The 20,647-nt window shown below is 39.9% G+C and overlaps 1 protein-coding gene across 1 annotated transcript; it reads right to left on the reverse strand.

Moving 5' to 3' along the window:
* Positions 1-7,712: 7,712 nt before the first annotated feature.
* SPINK1 (serine peptidase inhibitor Kazal type 1) lies at positions 7,713-13,953 on the reverse strand. Its single transcript, XM_066342114.1, has 4 exons — positions 13,822-13,953; positions 13,054-13,085; positions 11,496-11,602; positions 7,713-7,837 (listed from the first exon to the last, which is right to left on the reverse strand). The coding sequence occupies exons 1-4, from the start codon at positions 13,874-13,876 to the stop codon at positions 7,792-7,794; spliced, it is 240 nt and encodes a 79-aa protein (XP_066198211.1). The 5' UTR covers positions 13,877-13,953; the 3' UTR covers positions 7,713-7,791.
* Between the last annotated feature and the right edge of the window lie 6,694 nt (positions 13,954-20,647).

The following is a 20,647-nucleotide window of genomic DNA, read 5'->3' on the forward strand; positions in this document are numbered from 1 at the left end:
ACATTCTTCATTCATGCCAATGCATGCAATAAGTAGAATGGGTTACCTGTTACTACAATCAGCCCTTTTTGTTGTGGTTATTGTTGTTTGATGGATTTTCAGTTAATATCGACTTGTTTAAAAGTGTTACATCCCAGCGAGATAGGCCACAGCAAACCCAAAGTGAATTTTATAAGTTTTATTGCAAACCTGCGCAGGGACTGCAGGCAACCCACACAAGGGAGCACTGCAGCCCTGAGCTTCTAAAATGGCTCCTTTTTATAGGGTGGCTATCTAGGCTGAGCAAGCATTATACAGAAGCAAATGTTGCTGTTAGCTATTGGCTAGGGAGGTTGTGCGTAGCACAGCAACGGGGGGGGGGTATAGCTCAGTGGAGAATTTCAAACATAAACTTCTGATAAGGGTCTCTGACTCATCTGAACTCTTTGTTCTCGGCCTCACAGGGGCCCTATCAGCACTCCCTGTTCCTTCAATACTTACACTCTTGGCAGCCCCAGCATATCAGCACTCCCTGAATCTAACATTCCCCCATTTCTTTTGGGCATAAATCAAACCCTTGATTCTTCATCAGTGGGGAGAATGGCATAAGGCTGGGGCTCATGAGAATTTTCTACTTTAGCTGTAGCTATAAGCTAATTGGGTCAAGGGTCCTCCCTAGTATGTGCTGGCATGCTGATAGTGTGCCCTTAGTACTACAAGCTTTACGGCTTGAATTCTCTTTTGTACATACTGCGTGAGGCAGTTGATAATATACAGACTAATGGTGACCCCCTACTATAAGCAAAACAAGGGGTCTGGTAAGAGTAGTAAGTAACGTAGTGAGCTAAGGGGATGAAGAGAATAAATTCTTACACTAATTTTTTTCTTGCTGGGATGTAACAAAAAGCAGACTGTATTATTTTATGAACATCATTTAATCTACATATTCCAGATTTTTAGCTAAAAAATCAGCTACCACTTAAACAGTGAAAGAAAACAAAGGAAATTGTTGGCAGGCTTTAAATGGTTAGAGCTTTGCACCTTTTAGTGTAATCTCTTTTATTATGCAAATGAATTTTATTTTTACTTTGTTGGGGTAAGCTAAGATTTATATATTGGGTCAGAGAAATGGAAATAAGGGTTTAATATTTTTCATGTTCCTATTTCTCAGGAGGCTCAGTATAGTTCATTTAAAAATATTTAATTTCAAAACAAGTTTTCCAATGGAAAATGTAAAATCTTTTTCCTTTTCTTAAGATTTTTTTCCCCCCAGAGACTGAGAGAGTCAGAGAGAGGGATAGACAGGAACAGAGTGAGATGAGAAGCATTAATCATCAGTTTTTTTGTTGTGGCAGTTTAGTTATTCATTGATTGCTTTCTCATATGTGCCTTGACTGTGGGGCTACAGCAGACCGAGTAATCCCTTTCTCAAGCCAGTGACGTTGGGCTCAAGCTGGTGAGCGTTTTGCTCAAACCAGATGAGCCTGCGCTCAAGCTGGCGACCTCGGGGTCTCGAACCTGGGTCCTCTGCATCCCAGTCAGACGCTCTACCCACTGCGCCACCGCCTGGTCAGGCCCCCCCCCTTTTTTTTTTAAGATTTTATTTATTGACTTTAAAGAGAGAAAAGAGAGATAGAATGGTGATGGGGAAGGAGCAGGAAGGATCAGCTCAAAGCAGTTGCTTCCCACATGTGCCTTGACCAGGCAAGCCTGGGGTTTTGAACCAGTGACCTCAACATTCCAGGTCGATGCTTTAACCACTGCGCCACCACAGCCCAGGTGCAATAGTTTCATATTTCAAATACTCTGAAACCAATAAAGGAAACTGTACAGACATCTGCTGTCCCTGTGACTGTGCCCCTTGGAGTTCAGCTGCAGTTGTGAGTCCTGCATTTTCAAGTCTTGGGGTCCTTATTTTTACCCAGGGATTGAACCTAACAATGAGAACTGGGTTTACTACCCTATCCCCTACCAGAGGTACAAAACCCTTCTCAGTCCATGAAACTCGGCCACTACTCCTAAATTCCTACTTTGGGGGTGTGGCTTATAATTCTGGATTAATTTTTACAATTAAAAGCAGAGAGAATTTAATCTAATCATCTACCCAGTTGAGGAATCTCTTCCATAAAATCCCTGACTATTCAATAATGGAATGGATAGTTACCTGAAGAAGCAAATCTCCCCCAATCAGGGAAATGTTTGAGTACCAGGAGACCTTTTCAGTGAGCTCAGAGGTTAATGAGATGAATAATAACAGTAACAATAACAACAGTAATAGCTAATACTTTTTTTAAATGTCTATTTTTTTTGTGTGTGTGGCAGAGATAGAGTCAGAGAGAGGGACAGATAGGGACAGACAGACAGGAAGGGAGAGAGATAAGAAACATCATTTCTTCGTTGCAGTTCCTTAGTTGTCCATTGATTGATTTCTCATATGTGCCTTGACTGTGGGGATACAGCAGACCGAGTGACCCCTTGCTCGAGCCAGTGACCTTGGGCTTAAGCTGGTGAGCCTTGCTCAAACCCAAGCTGGTGACCTCAGGGTCTCGAACCCGGGTCCTCCGTATTCCAGTGCAACACTCTATCCACTGCGCCACTGCCTGATCAGGCTAGCTAATACTTCTTGAGTAATTACTGTATGGCAGGCATTGGCTCATTGCCCTCTGAGGAAATTGTTATTATTAACCTCACATTAGACATGAGGAAACAGAGGCTTTGAGAAATTCTGTGACTTCTCCCAAGATCCATGGTGGATGATGGGAAAGCCAGCTTCCGGCCCAGTTGCTCTTAAATCAGAGCTTTGATCTTAATTGTTATAGTATCTGCTTTCCTACTGAGCCCAAATCCGTCTCCCTTTAATCCCTACCCAATTAGTCTAAATTCCACCCTTTGGGGCCAACCAGAACGTGTTCATTTCTCTTCTCCATTCATTTATGTAACAAAAAGAGTAGTAACTGAGCACCTCCAAATGTTAGATATTGTCTTTGAGCCTGTAATACAGCATTGAAAAAAAGAACAAGGTTTCTGCTTCCATGATGTTAACCCTCTCTCTCTGAAATAGTTTGAAAAGATGCACCCAATTTCTAAGAGTTTTCCTATTTTTAGACCAAATTTCCTTCTTTTAACCATTTATCTTGGGACAAGTTTTCAATCTTGGTAGTTGTTCTCTAAACAATTTCTAGTTTATAAATATCTCTTTTAAAAGTGTAATCCCCAGACACAAAACACTAACCCACATGCTTTCTGATGGATCTATTAAAAACAAGACCACAGGCCCCAAATGGAGTTGCTTATGCTAAGCCTCACATCACCAAACTGAGGCTGAAGTACAGTTTTGGGTCTCTCAGAAATGGGATAACAGAAGAATTGCCTAGTCAGCACTAGTTAGGTCATCTGCCTGACAGACCCTGCCATCCCCTAGGACAGGACCTTGCAATAACCAAGTCTAGTATAACTTCCTTGTTCCCACCCACTTTCTGCAAAATAGCTTCTCATTTTGCACAGCTCCTTGGACCCCCTTCCTGTCTGCTAGATTGGATTCTCTGCTAGTCAGATCTATTTTTGCTCAGATAAACTCTTAAATTTTTAAATATGCCTCAAGTTTATCTTTCAATAGTTTTGATGACAGAAGAGGGAACCAAAGGTCCCCAGGAGCGATGAGCAGCCAGACATAGGTACCTTGTGAGCCCCTTAGTTTGCTGCTTTCTTGCTGCCTGTGGAGCTTGTAAGTCCCTCTTGGATTCTAGATTCACAGCTTTTGTGTTATGAGCTTTCAGGGTATATATGAGCATTTATTTTTCCAGATTTGGTCCGAACACTGGCTGGAGTTGAACTGGGTCCAATGTAGAAACCAACCTGGGTCCCAGGTCATACTGGGTCCAACTTAAGATGGACTGGGTCTGTTGTGGGGCGTTGGATGTATAAAATTTTGTTTGAAGGCTGAACAAGCAGGTTCCCATTATCAAAGATAATCATGAATTACATTGGCCATGGTGGGGAACTTTTAACCTACATAAGTTTACCTGTTTATGAGGTACCTTAGAGAAAGAGACACCTCTTGTGGTAAGGTACCAAAGAATTGCAAAAATTAATATTTTAGGAGGAAGAGTCAGGTTTCTTGTTCTCTTCTTTCTGTAGAAAGTGAGGGGAGAGAAATGTGAAAATTTCCTGGCTTTCAGAGACATACTGAGTAGGAAACCCCCTTTTACTAGCAAGCTTAAAGGGCATTTTATAATTTGGGCTAAGCATACAGAGAGATTTTGTAAATATGATTTCTATACTTGTGTGGTTTAAACCAGCTCAGAATAGACAACAGCATTGTGTTGTAAATAAAGAGATTTTTGTGCTGGGTTTTGAGTGGAAGTAGAGGGGAAACTTGGATTCCCTCCCTTCCCCCACACCTGTGAAGAAGAGGATAAACACCTAGCCAGGTGGGGGGGGGGGGGGATAGAGAGCCCTTTTCCTTTCCTTTTCTTTCTTTCTTTCTTTCTTTCTTTCTTTCTTTCTTTCTTTCTTTCTTTCTTTCTTTCTTTCTTTCTTTCTTTAACGGGCCATTCACAAACGCTTATCTCCTGGCACCATGTAGACTCCCCCTCCCATCCTGAAGGTATATAAGTTAATGCATATACCTCTAGACAAAGGGATGGCAAATAAACACTAAAAGATTTGAAAATGTCTTTTGATATGAAAAACAACATTTTTCGCTATTGTGTTACCTTCTAAGTTTTAATATGTAGGAATGTTTTTTATAGGTCCCATAGATGAATGTTATAAGCTTAATAATGATTTATGTCATGCCCTCCCCTTCTTTTCCCTGCCAACCTGTGTGTGATCAAAGGTATATAACCTGTCTCAGGGCTATATTCTGCATGGCAGGATTTGGGTCAGCTATGCCCCGTGTTTGTCATATGTGGCCGGCATATTAATAAAGCTCTTCCTTTAATAAAATTCCTTAAAAATTCATTTGGACTTAGTGTCTCTACGTAAACCTGGCGGAACGGTTACTTTACAACACTCTCAGTCAAACTCTCACCATAAAGCATATAGGGAATTTTTTTTTTCTCTCTGCAGTTTCTGGTGACTCAGATGAACCCACTAGGGCACCTCACTTACTCCAGAGCCTGCAGACAGGATCCTGAGCAAACTGGCAGAGGCCGGCACAGAGTAGGAATGCTTACCAAAATCAGCTCCCCCGTCCCTGTCTATGTCTGACACCTGGGTGAGACAGGAAGGTAAAATTTCACTTTGTTCCTTCCTTTCCAAATTTGATCGACAGGCAAAAAAGAAAAAAAAAAGGTAAAAATTAGGTCTTGGAATTGTGACTTGTGAATTTGCTTTCGGGCATCCATCAGTTCTCAATCTTTTCTCTCCCAGGGAGCAATTGCCTCCTTGTTTGTCCTCTTTTGTGTCCTGAGAACTTGGCTTGAAACAATTAGGTTGGCACGAAATCATTAGAGGCTAACAGTCTAGGTTTATGTACAGGCGGTCCCTGGGTTACCAATAAGATCAGTTCCGTAGCTTTGTTCTTAAGTTGAATTTGTACGTAAGTTGGAACAGGTACATTTACCTATTAATTGCAACTTAGGTGTTTGTCTTACCATAATATGTATTTTTACCTTTCTGTGTATATAAATAAACATTTTCAAACCTAGAGAACCTATCTCGTTTGTAACCTGAGGAATGCCTGTATTGCTTCTGCCTATTATCTCCAAACCTTTTCTCTTCAGACCTATGAAATGATCTCATTAGACATGACTGTTTCTGACCTTCAGTGATTCACATTCTGTTCACCGTGGCAAAGTTCTGAATATCAGGGGTGCCCTTCAAGTGTCCTCTAGCATCACAGACAAGATGCTGGAAGCCATCTTGCATCCATAACATCCTTTAGCGTGGTATCTGGTGAGCTGTTTGGCGCGTTTGGCTGAGTCACTTGCCAGACCACAGCAGCCTCTAGTGGTCTTTAAACCTCAAGACACGTATATTCTGAATATCACAAGCAATTAGCCTAAACTTTAGTGTCAGTCTTTTGCAGGTGTGGGACAGGTTTTGATTGGCTATTTCTGGTTCGATGGGTGATCTATTCCCCACTATCTATCCAGGAACCAGAGACATTTCTCCCTTTCTCCATTTCTCCATTCTAGGCCAGTTCTTTTTTTTTTTTTTTTTAACAGGGACAGAGAGAGAGTCAGAGAGAGGGATAGATAGGGACAGACAGACAGGAACAGAAAGAGATGAGAAGCATCAATCATCAGTTTTTCGTTGCGACACCTTAGTTGTTCCTTGATTGCTTTCTCATATGTGCCTTGACCGTGAGCCTTCAGCAGACCGAGTAACCCCTTGCTCGAGCCAGCAACCTTGGGTCCAAGCTGTTGAGCTTTTTGCTCAAACCAGATGAGCCCTCACTCAAGCTGGCGACGTCAGGGTCTTGAACCTGGGTCCTCCGCATCCCAGTCTGAAGCTCTATCCACTGCGCCACCGCCTGGTCAGGCTAGGCCAGTTCTTTATATGAGTTCAGGAATTTCTGTTGCTTTTCCATTTTTATTTATTTTTTATTATCTAAAGTTGACATTTTGTTTTTTCTGTTTTACTTCAGTAATTATCAATTCTTATTTTGGAAGGAATTCTTTATTTCTACCTTATTTTCTGTCTCTGAATATAAACACATAAGCTTTTTAATATGAAGATCTTCCCTAACGTTCCTACAGAAGAAATAGACAAGGGATAATCAAATGTGCCGTAGATGCAGAAGGTAGATTCCGAGTCAGCCCTGGATGAAACGCCTAACTCTGCCATTGTATTGGCTAGTAGTATTATTAGTCAGGTTACTTAACTTCTCTATGTTTCCTCACAAGATAAAGATAACCTTCCAGGGTTATCATGGCTCACATGGGAAGCACACAGAGTCCTCCCGGTCATTTCATCAGGTCTACAGTCACTTCCTCACCAGATCATCTCTTGGGGATGGTTTGGTGCTAGAAGAGACCATACCTCAAATGAATGCAGAACGCGTTTTTTTGTCTCCCCTCTGATCATCGCAGCACAAACCCCTCTGGCCCTATGAAACCGATGTCTAAATCAAGCTCTAGGAAGTCCTCTACCTAAACCTCAGGGAAAACGGAGAGCTTTCTATCCCTGCTACTCACCTCATCACTAACGGGGAATTACCTCTGCTGGGGAAGACAAGGCTGAACACAGAGGCAGCTCCACAGCGGACGTGAGAAGATGTAGTTTTTTTTTGTCTTCCTCAGTGAATCAGAGCCTCTTGGAGAAAAGCATGTCTCACCTGAAATCTATACTCTGGGATAGAGGGAAAATATCTTAAGACTAAATTGTTTTGTACCAGATCAACAGCTCTTTAAAATCTTACATATGTGCACCTAGACCAGTGCCGGGCACAACAGATGCTCAGTGAGATCCCAAGGGGACCTGAAAGAATTATTTCAGTCAGTGCAAGGCAATGGGTAATGTGTTTCTGGATAAGTTTTTCCAGCTGTTCTTGAAAATGCCAGTCTCGTCCTAAATGTATTGGTGATCAACTGTTTCTGGTCACTTAATATCTGCAGTCACATTTCCTGAGACACAGTCCTCAGAATGTGAGGAGGATGGGGAAGGGAAAAGCGCCAGGAAGGAATCTCTGTCTGAAATGGCCGGATTGCTAGATTTTACACACTTAGTCCTCCATCCCCGCTATAATCAAACATGGCTTTGAGAAGAAAGTGTATGGGAAGCACAGGGAGTATTTGGATGCATTTATTCAACAATCAGACCAGCCAGGCGTCATGGTGACCTTACAGGATTTCAGAACCTTGGTTCTCAACAAGGTCCATGATTTTTAATAAGGACAGGAATCTGACGGTTTCTGTAGAAGAGATTGAAAAAAAAAATTAGCTTAAACTTTGCTTAACAAAAAAGTGACTATGGGGGGAAAACGATGAAAAAAAGTTTCACTTTTTTCACTTTTCTATTTAAAATAGGTTTGAGATTTATCCCTGTTTCTCTTTTATTTGCATATTCATTCTCTTATTACTTCATCAAATATTGATTGAGAACTACTACATACACTAGGGATATGACAGAAAAATATGTTTGCCCTTAAAGAAGTAGTGGGTCATTGCAGTCAACCTCTGAATTTAATCTCTAATCCATTGTTGCTTCTTTTGCTCCCTGTGTCATTGTCCTAACCACCGTGTTTCCAGGATGGTGCCTGGGTTACTGCAGGACCTTCTAATGATTAATTTCCCTTAGAACTCTAGGGATTCATATTTGTGGAATCTCACAAAAGGAAGTCATCTCTCTAGCCCAGATGATATCTGCCAGCTCTGAGCATCCTCCCCTCCAGATAAAAACTTTCCTGTCCCCCCACGCCACCTTCCCAAATCTAAGCTAACTATTTCTAAATCCTTTCATTGTTCCTTGTGAGTTTGTTTCTAGAGCTCTCATTTTTTCTATCCTTTCCTTGAATGTACTGACTTAGAAAAATTCTCTTATTTCTGTGTTGCTTTAGGACATCTGAGTTTCCTATATCTTTATTTGGACCTTGCTGATTTTTCATTTTAAGAGTTGTTGATGTTTCCTTGTTTCATAATTATTAACCACTCATAATACTTATTTCTGAGTTAACATATACAAGCACAAACATCCAAATAAGGCACACAAGTTCACTTTTTTTCTCTAGATGTGCTGTTCAGTATAATAGACATAAACCACATATAGCTATTTAAATTTAAATCAGCTAAAGATCTTTCTTATTAACACTCAGTCTCTTGGTTGTATTAGCCACCTTTTAAAAAATTTTTTATTTATTTATTTTTAGAGAGGAGAGAGAGACAGAGAGGGAGAGAGAGGAGAGAGAGACAGGGGGAGGAGCAGGAAGCATTAACACCCGTATGTGCCTTGACCAGGCAAGCCCAGGGTTTTGAACTGGCGACCTCAGCATTTCCAGGTCGACACTTTATCCACTGCACCACCACAGGTCAGGCTGTACTAGCTACCTTTTAAGTGCTAGTGACATGGCTAGTGGCTTCCATACTGGATAGCACAAGTAGTGAGCATTTCCGTCATTGTGGAAAGTTCTATTGGAGAGTGTTGAAAAGAATTTTCCAGTACAACAACCCAAAGAAGACACAGAAGAAATAGGAAAAGGTTCTTATTGACTGTTTCTGCCAAGCACATAATGATCAAATTTATCAAAGCCCTTGTTTACCTATCACAAAACCCAATAACTAGAGGTTAAATTGTTAAGTATGCAGTGCATCTGTCTAGTGTTTTTAATGGGGGGTTACAAAGAGAGGCAATATGGCACATTTGAAAAGATGTTACATTTGAGAAAGCCACATTTTCTCTGTAGACCTGTTTACTTATCTGAAAAATACAGGAAGAGCAGTTACATTTTCTGACAATCAAATGTTCCTCCCATAGTTACGTATTATTATATATTTTTAAAGAATAGAAAGAACAAGTAGGACTAGAAGGTATAAAGGCTAAGGGTAATTGGGTTGGTATCCCAGCTCTGTGCTCAGGGCTTTCCAATATGTGTCACTAAATATTGGGACTTTTGCTGTTGACACTTGGTAATTTCCCAAGTCTCAAGGCTGTTCTATTGCTTTCTCCTCCCCTTGGATGGAAATATGATGTTTGACCTTAATGTCAACAACGTAGGTCATGAGAAAATTAACAAGTGGTTTCAAGCTCCTCTTACGTCTTTCATGTGGAAATAAATTGACCACAAAGCCAACACCTAATATTCTGGGTCTAAAACTTTAGGATATTAGATCTGTCTCCCTGAGGACCGAATTCTACAGTCCTTGTTAAACACTGAGAATTTTCTGAATTGATTTAAAAAGCAGACCAAGAGGAGGGCTTGTGTTATAGGAAACTGATACGGTGTACTAATGGAAATGTATGTAGTCATTTGAGCCTAAATCAAGGTCTTAATATCAAAACAGTTCCAGAGTAACTAAGTTTTCTGCATCACTTGTGGGATCTCTTTCATTTTGATCATTTTACACCTTTATTTTAACCTGGAATACTTTAGTGATGCTACCAAAGATCAGAGCCCTGTTTAAATAACATTCCTTTTCCTGAATCCTTTTTACACCCTTGCAGTAAAAAGAAATCTTTATCTTCCTTCACTATGTGGCAGTTTTTGGTGGCATTTGTCACAACTGGCCAGAAGCTACTTTATTTGTGCTCATGATCTATTTCCTCTTAGTGGTAAGCACAAGAAAAGCAGAAGAGACTAGCACAGTGCTTGGCACATGTTACGTGCTCAATAGCTGAGGTATAGAAAATCTGTGGTCAGTCTGTTCTCTGAGTCCCTGAGTCTGGTTCCCATCGCAGACCTCCAATCAGCTCAGAAAATGAGCTTTATTGAGACTGGCTCTCATGTCCATAAATAAAAGTATTACAGAAATCTGTTTTGGTCACCTAGTCTATATAGTTCATACTTACATATTGGAGGTTATAGTAAACACATCATTACTATCACCCAGAATGATATTTTGAATGTAAGAGTATTTAGGGTGTATATGTTTTTTTAAAAATCCAGACTTATCTGCTGTTTTTTTTATAAAAGCATGGATTTTTAGCATACAAGAGATTTTTTTTCTAAGTCATGAGAAAACCATTTAAAATCCCTCCTTTATTTATCATCCTTAATACATTTTACATTGCATCATATTATTCATTCCTATCCCTCTCTTATTCATTTTTTTTCTTCTAAGTTTTCTCCTTCATTATGGCATAAAGAAAGCCTCCAAACTTTTCCAAATCCTAGCAGGCATAATTAGTTGTTCCTAATTTTCTGCACTGTGATTATCCTTGCATTGGCCACACTGGGTTAGTGATGAGTGTAAGCAGATTGAGCCTACGGAGCCTGTTGGAGTCTCTTCCATATCTCACAAATCCTTAGCTTGGTCCCTGACTTTAAAGCACGGCGGGAAGAGCAAGGACTAGGTCCCAGCTCTGCCACTTACTGCTCGGTGATCTTGAACAGTTGTGTAGAGTAACTGAGTTTCCATTTCTTTGTGTATATAATGGGTTTAATATTACAGACACAGCCTGACCTGTGGTGGCACAGTAGATACAGTGTTGAGGTGAAACACTGAGGTCTCTGGTTCAAAACCCCAGGCTTGCCTGATCAAGGCACATATGGTAGTTGATGCTTCCTGCTCCCCCTCCTTTTCTCTCTCTCTTTCCTTTCTTTCTAAAAATGAATAAATAAAATCTATATAAATATTATAGACCCTTTGTGAATATTAAGTGCCTTGCACAATGCTCAATACAATAAATATTTTCTGTCAATACATACACACTCACATACACACACCCTCTCTATATAATCATACCAGATATGTCATAAGGAGAAAAAAAAGTTGAGAATTATTTTTGGAAAAACTAGATGTTTTGTTTCCCTGTGGTAAGATGAATGATGTTGGCATATTGATTGGGCTAAGACATGAAAATTTGAAAACAACTAGCTTAAATAGACTTTAAAAGAAATTTAAGTTTGTACTCACTTATTTTCAATACATAATTCACACTCATTAGGATAAGTATGTCCGTCAGTCCCACAGACGGGGTTATAGATCTTGGGACATCCTCTCACGTTAATGTTACAAGCAGGCTAAAAGTAGAATTAAACAGAATCATTTTCCATTCTTTGAGTTTAGAGAAAAATCTTTAAAATGGTTTTTAGTACCTTGGGGTCGCTCAGTTAGGGATGGAAGCATGGTTGTGATTGGAAGAGTGATACCGAGTATTCCAAGAGAAAGAACTAGAGATGTTTTGAGTCAGAAAGCCAGGTTTTATGTAATTAATGCCTATGCTTTTTACAAGTTGTCTGACATTGGTGAATCTCTTGATGTCTCTGAACCTCAGTCACTTTACTGGCAAAATGGGAATGATATCATCTATCTTGTGATGGTTTTACAAAGTGTTGATAAGACGAGGAAGATAATGTTCTAGTTTATCATTACTACAGGGGCTGGCTCGTCTCAGGTCAGCCACACCTTGGGGCACGTTCCTTGCACACTGCAGTCCCCTCACATTGGTCTCTTAGTCATTTGGAAACATGAGGTGCTTTCCACCCTCGGAGTCTTTGCACAACCTGTTTCCTCTATGTAATTACTGGATGACTCTTTCAGGCCGGTGACTGTCCCTAAGTGCTTTTTATTTATTATTCTATTTAAAACTCACAACTATTCTATGAACTTTTTATTATTATATTCTTCCTCTGATGATGACAATAAGGCACAAAGAGATTAAATCACCCATGGCCACATAGTTGTGAGTCCTTGGATCTAGGATTCTGATCCAGTCACTGTGGGCTGTGAGCTTTAGCTCTTCAACACTTCTCTCAGCCACTTCTCCCCACCAGATATATTTAGCTAACACTCATTTATCCTTCATGGCTCAAAATAAATCTCACTTCTTAGGGACATGTTCCCTGGTACCAGAACTTCTTTCTAACACTTATCACAAATGTAAAAGTTTATTCACTTATGTACTTTTGGCTTGTCATCTACCTCCTCACTAGATATAAATGTTATGAGAAGAGGGAAAATTCTTCATATATATATATATATATATACTTATAGATATTAGATATTGAAATAGAATAATTTGAGGTATTTAGGTATAGTATACTTTTTCTAGAGGAAGAACCTAGTGTACTCGATTCCTCTGTTCATCATTAATTAGAGCTCCACCTTGGTGATTGGAGAGCTTTATGCCAACATGGAGAGATACAAGGGGGAAGTGCTGTTTGGAATGAACTTAAGCAGGCTCTACCCCAAATTCTTGCCCTTCCAGATAGCCTCTGGATATTAAAATACCCCTTCACAGCAAGCATTATGTGACTGCATAGAAACTGCCTGTGTGGCGGTGAATTTGTCCTTCAACATGAGCCCCTGTGGGAAACTGCTGTTAGGATCTGTGTTTAACAGGTTAAGCCTCTCTAGCATTCATACGCCTTGTCTTGACTCACCCTCAACTGGAAGGTGACCGCTAGGCTGTGCTTTGGTTGGAACAAAAGGTTCTAGCCTGAGAAATGAGAGATTACAAAATTTTCTTTACCATTTTTTCGAGGACATCAGCTCTAGCGTTACCTAGAAAACGTAAATCAGACATGAGAAGTGAGTACCACATGGGAGAATCTAGATCTATTCTATTCAGAATTCTAGCTTCCTTTTAAGTTGGTGACACCTCTACTGGCCTATCCACTCTCCACTCATTGTCATTTCTATTTTCCCTCAAGGGCACCTCATTTATGTCCACTCACTCCCTACCTGCTTCATGAAACCTCAAAGAATTTAATGAAAAATCTGATTATGACCAAAGTATCTCAGTTTGCTATTTCAGAAAAGTTGACTCATTTCCTTGAGAATAGAAATAATTTGTTTACAGTTTGAAATGTGCCCTGTACTGAACAAATATCTTCTAAATGTTCACTGACATTCCCACAATCTGTTACTCAGAACTTTGACCTCACTATTAGTGATGTAGGAAGTAGATATCAGCATCTTTATCTCAGTTTACCAGTGAAGTTTATATAGCTAGCTATGAAGTGGTTACAACTAGCAATAACCAGATCTTCTGATGCAAAAGTAACTTTTGCAGTTACATTTAAGTCTCATTTTGTGAGCAATGTATAACCATTGTTTTCTTTGTTTTATATTAAAATTCCTCTTTCTAGAATTTTCATCCATTGATCTTATTTCAACTCACTAGTACCCAGATTCCTTTGAAGATTAGACTCTGTCTAAGTCTAGAAGGTAACATGCCCTGTAAAGCAACAGGTCAAAAGGTTTTATGCAAATCTGAAAAATATGCAAAGACACCTACCAGATACACTCAGCAGGGCCAAGGCACTGAAGAGAAAGAGGGTTGTTACCTTCATGGCTCAAGTTTTGTGTCCAGAGCTCAGCTGAAAACCACACTGACCTTAGCACTTCTCTCCAGAACTTAGATTGGAAGAGTTATATAGTCAGGATGGAACCCAGGCTCCACCTGCTGCCGTGTCACACATCTCCTTGGTTATTGATTGACTTTGCAGTGAAGCCTGGCCCCCAGATTGGTGTAATGTCACCTGAGTAAGAAAGGTACCAGGGGCCTGAAATGTGCAAAGCCAAGATTCTTCCAGGAAAAGAATTCTAGTAGGTAGTTAGCTGGTTCTCTCCTGAGTCCTCTCTGTGACTTGGGGACAGCCTTTTCTTTCTTTAGTCCCAAGTTTTCCTTCTGTAATGTGAACTCATAGGTCCCTTATACTCTGTAGTTCTGGATATCTGAACAGGTGGGGTTATTTTAAAAGCCCTCTCCATTCTTTCTTGCTTTTCTTCAGCTTTGCCCTTTTTTTATTCTTTCTCTCTTTTTCTGTCACCCATTCACAAAGCCTAAAGTGGCAGACAGAGGGACAGATTAGAGATAGGGAAGACTCAGTTCCCTGAGGTATGTGTATGCATGCCAGAGACAGTTGCTACCTCTACGATACTGGAGCTGTAGTTCACTTTTGCTGTGTCTCAATTTATTCATCTGAGAACTGAAATGATAATAGTATGTCCCTAACTCAGTGTTGACCTTTTGTTCAAAAATATGTATTGGGTCTACCATGTAATATTGGGAAACAATTCTCTGTTCTCTCTCATGTTTCTTGTACCTTAGGAGTAGAGGCACTGACTGCCTGTTGGTCAGCTTATCTTCTTGAGAGTGTTTGTACAATAGATGGCTTTTGAAAGTGAAATAGTTTGTACCCTCTGTAATAAAGTGGAGGTTTGTTTATATCTAGTGTAATAAAGATAATATCTCCTGCCAGGGCAGAGCTTAGGTAGACATGGAGCCCTTTGAACAAGTTTAGGGATTTTTAAAAAGCTTGGCATCCTACTCTTATAACATATTGTACTTTCTGATCAGGTACCACTGGGCCCTGTTCACATCACCCTGTGCAAATGGGGGCTTTGGAAGCCAGAACAAATCCTGACATTCTGACTATTGGTATTGAATAATTAAATCCCTTGTCTCTGACCCAGGAGTTTGTCAGCATCCATTTAGCTGTGGCTGGCTACCTTGTTAGCTTTCAAGTAGGGTAGTATCTCAGACCCTCTCAGATCTTCACATATGTCAAGAGCTGTAGTCATCTCTGATGATGATGTAGTACATCAGTGAATTAAAATGCCAGTTTCTGTCCTCATGGAGTTTCCATTGAATTTTAGTTGAGGGAGACAGGCAATCAAGAAGTAAATAATATAAAGTATGTCAGATAATGATAAATATCATGGAGAAAATGAATAGAGAGGATGAGTGTGCTAGAGGATTGGTCAGAGAAGGCCTTGACGATCAGGCGACATTTGAACAGAGACATGAAGGAAGTGAGACATTTAAACCATGTGAATATCCGAGAACAAGCACCCTAGACAGAAATTCGGAGCAAGGGCAAAGGCTCCTAAACAGAAACTTGCTTGACATGTTGGAGAAACATCCAGAATGATTGTCTGGAGCAAAGAGATGGAGCAAAACAGAGACAGTAAGATAAAGGAAGCAGTGGGGGCCCAGATGATAAAGGGCCTATGTTTTGTGACCAAAGGGAAATCCATTGGAGAGTTATGGCCAAAGGAATGACATAATGTGGTGTTTATTCTAACAGGTCACTTTAACTGTTCTATGAGATTAAACCAGGAGGCAAGTAAACCAGGAGGTGAGTACAGCAGCAGGGAAACCAGCTGCCAGGCTGTTGGAAGTCCAGCCAGGAGATAGATGATGGTGAAAGTAGAAGAAGAGGTCAATTCTGCCCTTTAGGTGAATTAATACCTGTAAAGCTTTTCTAACAGTTTCTAGCACGTGGTAAACACTTAAAAATATTATCCATCACTATTATGTTTATTGTTGTTATTTTTTCAGTGTTTATCATGCTGTTTCAACTATCAAAATGGTCCTCTTCACACTTGTACATGAACAAATTCTTCCTACATCTTTGAGGCTTGGTTTGCATGTTGTTTCTTCCTGGAAAACTTCCTTCGCTCATTCTGGGCTCCTGTGGCATTCTGAGCGTGCTTGAATGCAACATAACATACTGTTGAAAGTGTGTGTGTATATGACTAGTTCCCCCATCTTCCATGTATGCTTCAACCTTCACATTCTGTTTCCTCCTTTACTACTGGTAAACTTGTTCTTGTGTACGTCATCGATTCAGCTTAATTAATTCCTTGGAGATTTTTTTCAGAGCATGTGGCCTCTAATTCTTCACACTTAATCAAACTTGATATCTCTTTTGTTGGTTTTCAGGACTGCACATCCCCTCCATCTCTTTGTACCTTCTTCATCTTCATATCCTCATCACCTTCTTTATTGATTCTTCTTCCTCTAATGCATAAAGACTGGGAGTTTCTCAAATATATGTAGATATATAATTACTATTTATATACTAACTTTTTAAAAGACTCAGATTTTTGCTTTGTTCATGTCTGTGTCTTCAGTGTCTGATATAGAATAGCCATTCATCGGTTCAGTCAGTCTTATTTACTCAACCATTATTCAAATCCAAATATTCATTGAGTTGATTCGAGCATTGGCCCCAGACTGGGTTGCCAAGTGAATCCTGGTCAAGGTGCATGCAGGAGTCTGACTCTCTATTTCCCCTCTTCTTAGTTAAAAATAAAAGTACCACTTCAACTGTCAACTGTGCCATTTCAAAATGTGAAAAAATGTCAAGACTGCCATTTCAAAATAATCAACTGTGGTGTGACTATGGGTACATCATTTTTCACACCTATAAAAATGTGTGCCATAATTTACTCATTAGTCAGGAAAATAAACTTAGAAAAGTAAATAAATATTGTGCAAATATGTTATCCTCCATTTCCTCTGGAATAAAAATTGCTAGCCGGTAATCGTGTCATTCTTCCTTTGACAGGTTGGAATAATGGATAATGCATTTAGGCTTCACACGATCAATGTCTTTACAGAATAAGTATTGTCTGTCTTACAGGATGATATGGACATTGGTAGAAACAACTCTGCTAATGTGCTTGACTATTAGCCACATTTAATGTGTTTCTATGACCTAGCTTCTTATAAATTCTCCTCCTTCACTTCTCTGTGTACAGGTCTACGTATGTATATCATGAGGAACTCAAGCAAACATATTATGACCTCCTATTATTTGCTCCTCTCTGTCTCAAGGACAAATTATTCACCCGAATAAAGAATGATGACAAAACTTGAGAGAACTGTTCTAATGGCTGCTGATAATACTTGCTGGAATGGGGAGGTTTGTTGGGCACCTGTTGATTTTCACATCCTGTGTCCGAATTGGATTTTTTTATTAAAGTATACTTGATATACAAGATTATATTAGTTTCAGGTGTTCAACATGGTGATTCAACATTTATATACCTTAAGATCTTATCATCATAAGTCTAGTAACCATCTTTCACCATATAGTTATTATGATATGAATGACTATATCTTTGTCTATACTTTACATCCTTATGACTTACTATTTTTTAAAGTTTATTTATTCATTTTAGAGAGGTGGGAGGGGGGAGAGAGAGAGAAAGGTAGGGGGAGGCACAGGAAGCATCAATTATGAGAGTTCCTTGACTAGGCAAGCCCAGGGTTTTAAACTGGTGACCTCAGTGTTCCAGGTTGACACTTTATCCACTGTGCCACCACAGGTCAGGCCCTGTGACTTACTACTTTTATAACTGGAAGTTTATACCTCTATTCCCCTTCACCTTTGTCACCTTATGTGATCACCAAGTTTTGACCAGTAACAAAAATGACAGAAACTAGAAATACGGAGCCTAATGTATATATTTAGCCTGACATTTGAAAATGTCTTTGACTTGACTGTGTCTTAGCTCCTCAGTCTTATTTCTTGTTATTTATGGAACCTCATGACTTTTCTCAATAATCCCTTTTCCTTGTACTGCTTACTCTCCAACAGGTTCCAGTGGTTTTGATTGTGCCCATCCTTCACGGCTTGGCTCAAATATCTGTGGTGCTTGAATCAGTTAGTAAAATTTTTATCTTTCCTTCCAGTTCATAAAACTATCACTAAATAATAATTCTGTTTACTACATCATTATCAAACTAGGATTATAACCACTGCTGCTGAAAATTTTCAAAAGATTCTATGCCAGGCACTGTGGTACTTTATTTTCATTATTTTCAATCCCTACTGCATTATTATTCCCATTTTATAAGTAAGAAAACTGAGGTACAGGCATTTCAGTCGCCACATTCCTGGTCACAGAAATCAAATACTAGCATATATATTTATGATGTATATATGCATATATAAAGATGTACATACAAATATACATGTGCACATATATATATATATATATGTACATATATGGGTGTGTGTAATGCATACCTGACTTCATATCTCTTGTTCATTCTTCCTAATGCACTTCTTTATGCCCCACCACTTTTTACTTTAAAACAGTTATTTAGGCCCTGACCGGTTGGCTCAGTGGTAGAGTATCGGCCTGGCGTGTGGAAGTCCCAGGTTCGATTCCCGGCCAGGGCACACAGGAGAGGCGCCCATCTGCTTCTCCACCCTTCCCCCTGTCCTTCCTCTCTGTCTCTCTCTTCCCCTCCTGCAGCCGAAGCTTCATTGGAGCAAAAGATGGCCCGGGCGCTGGGGATGGCTCCTTGGCCTCTGCCCCAGGCGCTAGAGTGGCTCTGGTCGCGACAGAGCGATGCCCCCGGATGGGCAGAGCATCCCCCCCTGGTGGACGTGCCAGGTGGATCCCGGTCAGGCGCATGCGGGAGTCTGACTGCCTCCCCGTTTCCAGCTTCAGAAAAGTATAAAAACAACAACAACAACAACAACAACAACAACAAACAGTTATTTAAGCTTAATGACATGGTTAGAGCACTGGCTTAAGCTTCAGGAGGCCTTTTCCTAATTTAATATTGCCAGTGGCAACCCATCTGATGTTTGGCAAGTTCTCTTTACTGTGCCAGCTTCAGTTTCTTTAGCTGACTATATTACAGCTATCTTCTACTGATGGCTTACATTTTCATCCTCTTGATGATATCTCTGATGAACGGAGATTCTTAATTTTCATTGAGTTCAACTGAGTAATCTTTTTCTTTCTTGTTAATGTTTTAGAGCTGACTTGTATCCTCTTTAAGAAAGCGCTGCCTACCCCAAAGTTACAAAGATAGTTGATATAATTCTAGAAACTGTGCAATCCATTGTCATTAATTTTTATGAATTACATAAATAGGTATCAAGATTCAGTCTTTTTCCAACATTGATTTATGGATAGTCAACCCATTCTCAGTTATGGAAATTTCCATTCTCCCCATCACAATACAATGATACTCTTGAAACCAGTTGGTTGTATAATTGCATGTTAGTTTCCGAATCTTACTCCCTTTTTTTCTATCCTTGCTCAGATGCTACACTGGGCTTTTTATGTAGAGCATCTTTCTCTGTACCACCTCCTTACCTCTCATGGATGAACCACTTGTTTATTGTTATGCACAGTAGGTGGCAGCCTTTCCTCTCTATGATGTCTTGTCTTTGCTATGTGTTTCTTGACTTTGTGGAGTCCCATCCTGTGGCTGTGGAAAACTCACCCCGACCTATCTCAGACCACTTTGTTCTCATTGAAATAGGTCTTTAACTGATACCACTAGAAATCGAACTGTAGTTGAAATATTCCTCTTTTTTCTTTGGCTTGCTTCTTTATAGTCAAGGAATGTTGGAGATAGGGAAGAAGAGTACCTGCTGTGGATTGTCAGTGAGGGACTGAGCTTAGATGCCCTCAGTATTCCAATCAGCGGGTTGTTTTAACATCATCATCATTATGAAAGTCTCCTAGTTAACCTTAGGGCATGCATATACTATTTTAAACAACACTTTAAAGAATATATTTATTGATTTTAGAGAGAGAAACATCAATTTATTATTCCACTTATTATGCATTCATTGTGTGAGTCTTATATGTGCTCTGACTGGGAATTGAACCCACAACCCTGGCATGTCAGCTTGATGCTCTTACCAACTGAACTACCTGGCCAGGGCCTTAACAACACTGTTTTAAGGCAAAGTGAATGTCAGCTGCTTGTCTCAACATACCTTTCAAGCATTTGCAGTTGTTCTCCAGAATAACTATGTTTCTCAGAGGATTGGGAAGGACAAGAATCATCTGTTCCAACTTTCACTCTGATGTTTAAATTTCATCTGTCTACTAGTATAGGCATCTAGCCAATGCTTAAATACATCAGGTGATAGATAGCGATTAGCGGTTCCTTATATGGAGCTGAAACCTGTCCTTCTGCAACTTCTATTTATCTTAATTCTTGACCACAGGACAATTATGTTCTATTATCACTCTGATTCTCCTTCAAATATTTGTTCATAATGACCATAGTGCACTCCAGCTCCTCTCTTCTGTGAGATAACCTGTCAGCTACTTCTCATCTGATACTGCTCCAAGGTTATTTCCTCCTTTGAATGGTTCTGTTTTGGCTTTGTGCTTTTTAAAGGGAACTAGCTAGCATGCTACTCCAGGGCAGTTTGACCACATCAGTGGTCTACAGGGTTGTTACCCCCTCTCTCATTCTGTGCACAAAACTCTAATAGTGATGTCCAAAACCTAGTTAATTATCTTCTAGCTCAGAGCTATACTTTTACTTACTTTACCATGCAGAATTT

The sequence above is a fragment of the Saccopteryx leptura genome, chromosome 6 (genome assembly GCF_036850995.1).
Source record: "Saccopteryx leptura isolate mSacLep1 chromosome 6, mSacLep1_pri_phased_curated, whole genome shotgun sequence".
Taxonomy (NCBI): domain Eukaryota; kingdom Metazoa; phylum Chordata; class Mammalia; order Chiroptera; family Emballonuridae; genus Saccopteryx; species Saccopteryx leptura.

Excerpts from the sequence above, each read along its gene's own strand:
- SPINK1 (XM_066342114.1), bottom strand. The coding sequence starts at position 13,876 with ATGAAGGTAACAACCCTCTTTCTCTTCAGTGCCTTGGCCCTGCTGAGT. Across the intron at positions 11,603-13,053 it reads CTGATGTCCTCGAAAAAATG|CCTGCTTGTAACATTAACGT; the intron begins GTAAAGAAAATT and ends TTCTACTTTTAG. Across the intron at positions 7,838-11,495 it reads GAATTATGTATTGAAAATAA|AAACCGTCAGATTCCTGTCC; the intron begins GTGAGTACAAAC and ends TCTCTTCTACAG.